At 40.6% G+C, this 6,808-nt stretch overlaps 1 protein-coding gene across 1 annotated transcript; it reads right to left on the reverse strand.

Annotated features, from left to right (window-relative positions):
- Positions 1–651: 651 nt before the first annotated feature.
- On the reverse strand, positions 652–2,205 carry LOC137839339 (uncharacterized). The gene is made up of 3 exons (XM_068648458.1): positions 2,035–2,205; positions 1,482–1,576; positions 652–1,345 (listed from the first exon to the last, which is right to left on the reverse strand). Exons 1-3 carry the CDS (start codon positions 2,203–2,205, stop codon positions 652–654), a joined length of 960 nt encoding a protein of 319 aa, XP_068504559.1.
- Between the last annotated feature and the right edge of the window lie 4,603 nt (positions 2,206–6,808).

Raw genomic sequence — 6,808 nt, forward strand, 5'->3', positions numbered from 1 at the left:
AGAGAGAAGGGAGAGGAAAGGAAAAAGAACTTTCTAGAGAGATGGTTGTTCTTTTTAAAATGAAACTTGAATAATTGAATTTCTATTTATATGCTATTTTAAATTTAATAATAAAATATTCATGTGTCATTTTAATTGTACCACTTCTACTCTAAGACTATTTTTCTCAATCCTTACATTCTCCCCAAAAAGAAAATTTTCGTCCTCGAAAATTGACTTGTGAGAAAAGAGATAGGGATGGGATTCCCTCATGATTTTTTTTGTTTCCCAAGATGAATCACCAAACCTATCAACCCACACTACTTTCACCGTACTGATGGTCTTTCCTCTGATCTGTGTACTCTGATGTTCTTCAATCTTTTTTTCTTTTTTTTATCAGCAATAAAAAATAAATAAATGGGAACCACTTCAGAGGTGGTCCAACCCTTTTACAAGAACACATAGAATCCAACTCCTAACTCGACACGCAAAACCGCCGGACAAATGACCAACCAAACCAAGCGCTAACTAGTTTTACCGAATCAGCCGTATACAGGCCAAAGGATCTAGAACCCAACAGGGGTAGGAAAAATAAACTTCGCGGGACTCTGCAGCAATCCAAGACCACACATTTACTTGCGCTGAGGCAAAAACTTCTAACACATCTGCCACTCATCCATTAAAGATGACTGAGTTCCTATGCTTCCAAATTTCACTCACAATTCCAACCCAAATTGCCCCCCAAACATCATTAACCGAAACAGATGCCTGACTCAACCTGAATTGGATAAAATTTTGCATAAGATCCAAATGGATTACGAACGACACTCCAAGCCACTCAAAGCAAAGACACCAGACCCTCCAAGCAAAGTCACAAACGGAGAACAAGTGACTCGACGACTCTTCAACCTTCCCACACAAGCAGCATATAGGGTTTTCAACCACCACCCCGCGCCTAACCAAATTAACCCTAGTCGAAATCCTATTTTCCAACACCCTCCAGGCTAAGAAAACAGCAGAAGGCAAGGCTTTACACCTCCACAACCTACAGTAAATCGGAGAGGACTCCCCATCACTAACCCTCCTTACCTTAATATAAGCTGAGTTAATAGTAAAACTTTGAGACCCCTCAGCCTTCCAGACCCAACTATCCACCCCTCCCACATCCATCTTCACCCCTTGCAGCAACTGACTCAACTGCTCCTCCAACAACTTCTCCCAGTCAAAGAGGGATCTACGCCAGCACAGATGCCAAATCGAAACACCATTAGACCAGTTCCCGATCTCGGCCACCTTAGCAGCTTTAGCCGTGCTAAGCGAATATAATCTCGGAAACATTCCCTTCAGGGCACCACAATTCAACCAGCTGTCCTCCCAGAATGAAATATTCCCTCCATCACCAACTTTCCACTCAACCCCATCTTCAAAACTTCTGCCTCAGCCCTCTGAAGCCCAAACCTCCTTCAAGTCTCTCCACCATAGGGAACCCCTGCAGGGTTTACCTTCCGCTCTCAAATTCCTCCATCCACCATATTTGGAGTCGAGAATCTCTTTCCACAAACCTCCTTTGGCCAAACCCCACCTCCAAATCCACTTGCTTAGCAGAGCCAAGTTAAAAGTCCTTAAATCAATGATTCCAAGACCCCGTAGTCCCGATGCTCGCAAACCTTATTCCAAGCGGCCCAAGCGATCTTCCTTCCGTCAGAGCCCCACCCCCAAAGGAAATTCCTTTGGATCTGAACTAACTTGTCAGCCACCCCAAATGGTAGTTTGAATAAGGACATAAAGAATAACGAGACTGAGGAGAGGACTAACTTAATCAAACAGATCCTCCCAGCCATCGAAAAACATATGCCTTTCCACCTCGACAACTTGCCCTGAACTCTCTCTAACACCCCGTTCCAAAAAACACCGCGCTTGTGGCACCCACCTACCGGTAATCCTAAATAAACAAAAGGAGTTACCATCACCTTACAGTTAAGAATAGCTGCAAAACGCTGAAGCGAACACTGATCCAACCCCGTCCCGCCAATTCTACTTTTTTAAAAAATTCACCTTAAGCCCAAAAGCAAGCTCAAAGCAAAGCAAAATAGCCTTAATATTAAAAACACTTTTGGTATTCGCTTCGCAGAAGAATAAGGTATCATCAGCGTATTGTAACATATTAGCCTTCACCTTAACTCCTCCAACCTCCAGACTGTCAATCAAATTCTTCTCTTCAGCCATCCTAGACACCCCAGCCAACCCTTCAGCAACTATAAGAAAGAGGAACGGAGCAAGCGGGTCACCTTAACGAAGTCCCTTCCTAAGAGTAAATTCCCCAATTGGGCTGCCATTCACTAATACAGAGACTGAACCAGATTCTAAACAACACTTTATCCATCGAATCCATTGAGCACAAAAACCCAGCCTTTTCAACATATAATATAGGAACTCCCAACTAACCGAGTTATATGCCTTTTCATAGTCAACTTTGAAGAACACACAACTCTTCTTCTTCCTTTTATATTCTTCCAGCACCTCATTCTCTACCAGCACACTATCCAGCAAACCCCTACCTTCAAGAAATGCAGACTGTCTAACATCAATCACTTTGCTAATCACCTTTTTCAAGTGTAGAGACAACGCTTTTGAGATAATTTTATACAAGCATCCTACCAAAGAAATAGGCCTAAACTCGCCAAGCTGCAAAGGATTTTCAACTTTTGGAACAAGACAAAGGAAAGAAGTGGTTGAACCTCTAGGCCAATGGCTCTTTGTCGCAAAATCCTTCACCGTTGACATCACATCCATCCTTAAAATTTCCCAACAAAACTTTATGAAACCAAAATTAAATCCATCAGGACCAGGGCTCTTAGAGCTTTCACAATTCCAAACTGCAGTCCTAATTTCTTCTTTAGAGAACTCCCCTACCAACAACTCGTTGTCTGCTTCCGAGATAGAATTGAACCTTACGTTATCTAACCTAACCTGACAAACATCGTTCCTGTCGAATCTATCCTTGAAAAAGTCACAAACCTTGTCCATGATTACCCCCTTATCCTCACACCACCTACCCTCAACAAACAACCCGTGCAATTCATTCCTTGAACTTTTCCATTTCACAGATGAGTGGAAAAACTTTGTGTTAAGATCCACCTGTTTCAACCATTTTTGTCTTGCTTTTTGAAATACAACCGCCTCTTGTTTAAACATGGCTTTGTTTAGATCAGCCAAGAGTGACCTTCTCTCCTCCCTTTCTGACTCTTCTAAACCATTATCATCATCCCGTGCATCTAACTCATTAATCCTCCTTTGTAACTCCTCACTAGCAAGGTTCACATCTCCAAACACTTATTTGTTCCAGATTTTCAACTCTGTTTTAAGCTTTTTCAATTTTTCTTTGAAGACGTAAATTCCACTTCCTTGAACATCAAAACTATCCCACTTCAATCTCACAAAATCTTTAAACCTACTATCTTTTTGCCAGACATCCAAACTCCTAAAGGGTCTCAGACCCCAGTCGACAGACACTTCCTTAAGGACAACTGCACAATGGTCCGAGATTGACCTGTTTAGGATGAATTGTTGGCAAAGTGGCCAGGCTTCGAGCCACTCCTTTGACACAAGAACCCTGTCAATTCTGCTTTTCACTAATCCATTAGGCTTATACCAAGTAAACTTCCTACCAACCAACGGGATATCCACCAACTCAGATTTTTCTATAAATTCATTAAATCCTTTTATTTCTCTAGAATAGTCTGTCACCGAGATCATACTCTTCCTCTCCTCTTGTCGTCTAACTGAATTAAAATCTCCAATAACACACCAGGCCTTGGATAGTTAATTCGCCCTGAACCCATTGATCTCTCCCCACATCACTTTCTTCTCCCGTAGGGAGCTAGAGCAGTAGACATTCACGATGGAGACATGTAACCCATTTCCTACCTTCCAAAGGCCCTCAATGATAGAGTAATTCCTTCCATTGACAAAACTAATCATCTGAAAAGTCGTATTGTTCCAGATCGTAAGTACCCCTCCAACGCTATTTACCGCTTTGTTTTCAACCCAATCAACATTGTTATTTCCCCAAATAAGACACACTTTCTCCCTACTAACTTCAGAGCATTTCGTCTCCTGCAAACACACCATATCCGCCCCTTCCTTACTTATCAAATTACTTAAATATTTTCTTTTCATAGTGCCTCCTAGCCCTCTGACATTCAAACTAATTATCTTCATCGACAAACTGACTAGTCTCCCCCCTTGACTTCCTCACCTTGCGACCATCCCGAAACGTCAAAGCTTGTAAACTACCAATAACTAATTATTCTCGCCCAGGGTGAGAATACCCAGCTTCTTTACCAACATTCCACACACTAGAAGCTTCATTCTTGTCATTTTTCACCCAAAAAATTCTATTGCAATTTTCAATTGCACTGTCAGACATGGCTAGAGAATCGTTTCTTATAGTAGGCTGTTGAACCAGAAAAATTGCATGATCCACCCTTACATCCACCAAATTATTATTGTCAAATAGAAAATATGAGGAGACAGACTTATCCACTTCTAGATTCGACCCCTTTCTGGGAACGAGGAACAAGGAATTGTTTGCCTTCGTCCCGCCAAAGGACCTTGAAGGATTGTCTATACCCTTCCCCTCCACAACCAACAAATCACCTTCACAGCCCTTCTTCTGTCCACTGACCAATCCTTGCACATTATCTCCGTCAGCTGCTACCACATGACCCAAGATCTCACCACTTATTACATGGTCTATAGATGCTACGTCACCCATTCCTACCTCCCTCACACCAGATTGTTCCAACTCTCCCAACCTTGGGCCTAGCCTAACCGAATCTCCTACCCAACCCAAGCTTTCCTCGTGGCCCAAAGCACCAACACCATCGAGACTCTCTTCAAACTCCTCCATCCACGTGTTTGAAATGACCTTTATTTAAGCCTAGATGGCTCTTTGCATGCCCTACTTTAATGCTGGGTAGGTGAGTGGAACATTCCACATTATGGGACACAAATCTTAACTGGTTTACTTTAAAAGACATGTTATCCTTGATTTGCACATTATCTATTTTCAATGCGTGACTAGGTTCTTAGATATACTTTCTTAGTTGAGACACATGAAAGACATTATGCAGGTTTATAATCTGATAGGGTCTAACAAACTTCAGGAATAACTTCTTCTTGATAGCTCGTCCTACACCCTTGGTAGATGATATTCTCTGGAACACATAGTCTCCAACTGTAAACTCCAAAGACATGTTCCTCTAATCTGCATATGACTCATGCCTACTCTAAGAAGTTTTTATTATGTCATATATATGACTCACCTTCTCAATGATCTGTTGAACTAATTCTAGCCCAATCAAAACTGTATCACCATTCTGATACCAACATAAAAGAGTTTTACACTTCCTATCATACAAAGCTTCATGTGGTGTCATCCCATTTCCACTTCGGAAAATCCAACTACTGCAACAACCACTAGGTCTCTAATGTTCTACCTTTTCCTTTTGACATGTCAAACTTGCCACAACATACCAAGCTATTTCTTTTCTCATGTCGGACAACCAAAAGGACTACTTTAGATCTTGGTACATCTTATTCATATCAGTATGTAGACTAAGATGGCCCTTATGACCTTCTTCTAGGATCATTCTCTTCAACTCTTCATTTGCAGGTATGCAAGTTCTTCCCTTAAATCTCAATGTCCATCTTCCCCCATCACCAAGTCTTTTAGCCTGATTTGTACCTTCCAACTCCACAGTACACTTCAGACTAGGATACTCTAACTTCTTTTCCTTGATCATTCCAAGGAAATAATTAGTTATAGTTAACTTACTACAACCAATATGATCAACATGGAATTGTACTCCCAAATTCAGATTTCTAAACTACTCAATCAACTTCTGCTCTTCAATCATCATGACTGACACTTGTACTGACTTCTTGCTCAAAGCATCTGCAACTACATTAACCTTTCCTAGATGATACATCAATTGGAATTCATAATCTTTCAGAAATTCCACTCATTTTCTTTGCCTCATGTTCAACTCCTTTGATCAAAAAAATATTTCTGACTTTTATTATCACTGAACACCAGAAATTGAGCTCCATACAATAATGTCTTCAAATCTTCAAAGCAAACACCACCACTGCTAACTATAAGTCATAAGTAGAAAACTTCTCTCATGAACTTTGAGTTGCATTGAAACATATGCAACTTCTATCTTCTCTTGCATTAAGACACAATTCAATCTTTGATGCGAAACATCATACTAAACCTCAAAAGGTTTTCCTGTATCGAGAATCACCAACATTGGAGCACTTGTCAACCTTTTCTTCAGCTTTATGAAACTCTACTCACACTTGTCAGTCCAAGCAAAATGTTTATCTTTGTGAGTTAGTTGTGTCAAGGTGCTACTACCTTGGAAAAAAAGTCTGCAACAAACCTTCGATAGAAAACAACTAGACTCATAAAACTTCTTATCTTTGTGACTGTCTTAGGACGTCCCCCTTGAAACACTGCCTCCACCTTGGTTGGATCCACTAAGACCCCTGAGCTGATAACACATACTCTAAAAAGTTAACTTACTTCAGCCAGAACTCACACTTATAGAATTTAGCATACCATTTCTTCTCTCTCAGAATTTCCAACATTGTCTTTAGATGCTCTTCATGTTATTCTCCGGTCCTTGAATAAATAAGCATGTCATCTATAAAGACCACAATAACTTATCTAAGAAAGAATAGAAAACTTCTATTCATATAATCCATGAACAAAACTAGAGTGTTTGTTACTTCAAACAATATCACTACATACTCATAAAGT

This window comes from Phaseolus vulgaris, chromosome 3, assembly GCF_000499845.2.
Source record: "Phaseolus vulgaris cultivar G19833 chromosome 3, P. vulgaris v2.0, whole genome shotgun sequence".
In the NCBI taxonomy this organism is placed as follows: Eukaryota; Viridiplantae; Streptophyta; class Magnoliopsida; order Fabales; family Fabaceae; genus Phaseolus; species Phaseolus vulgaris.

Excerpts from the sequence above, each read along its gene's own strand:
- LOC137839339 (XM_068648458.1), bottom strand. The coding sequence starts at position 2,205 with ATGGCTGAAGAGAAGAATTTGATTGACAGTCTGGAGGTTGGAGGAGTT. Across the intron at positions 1,577-2,034 it reads AGCTTGCTTTTGGGCTTAAG|CAAGTGGATTTGGAGGTGGG; the intron begins GTGAATTTTTTA and ends GGCTCTGCTAAG. Across the intron at positions 1,346-1,481 it reads GAGGAATTTGAGAGCGGAAG|CTGGTTGAATTGTGGTGCCC; the intron begins GTAAACCCTGCA and ends CTGGGAGGACAG.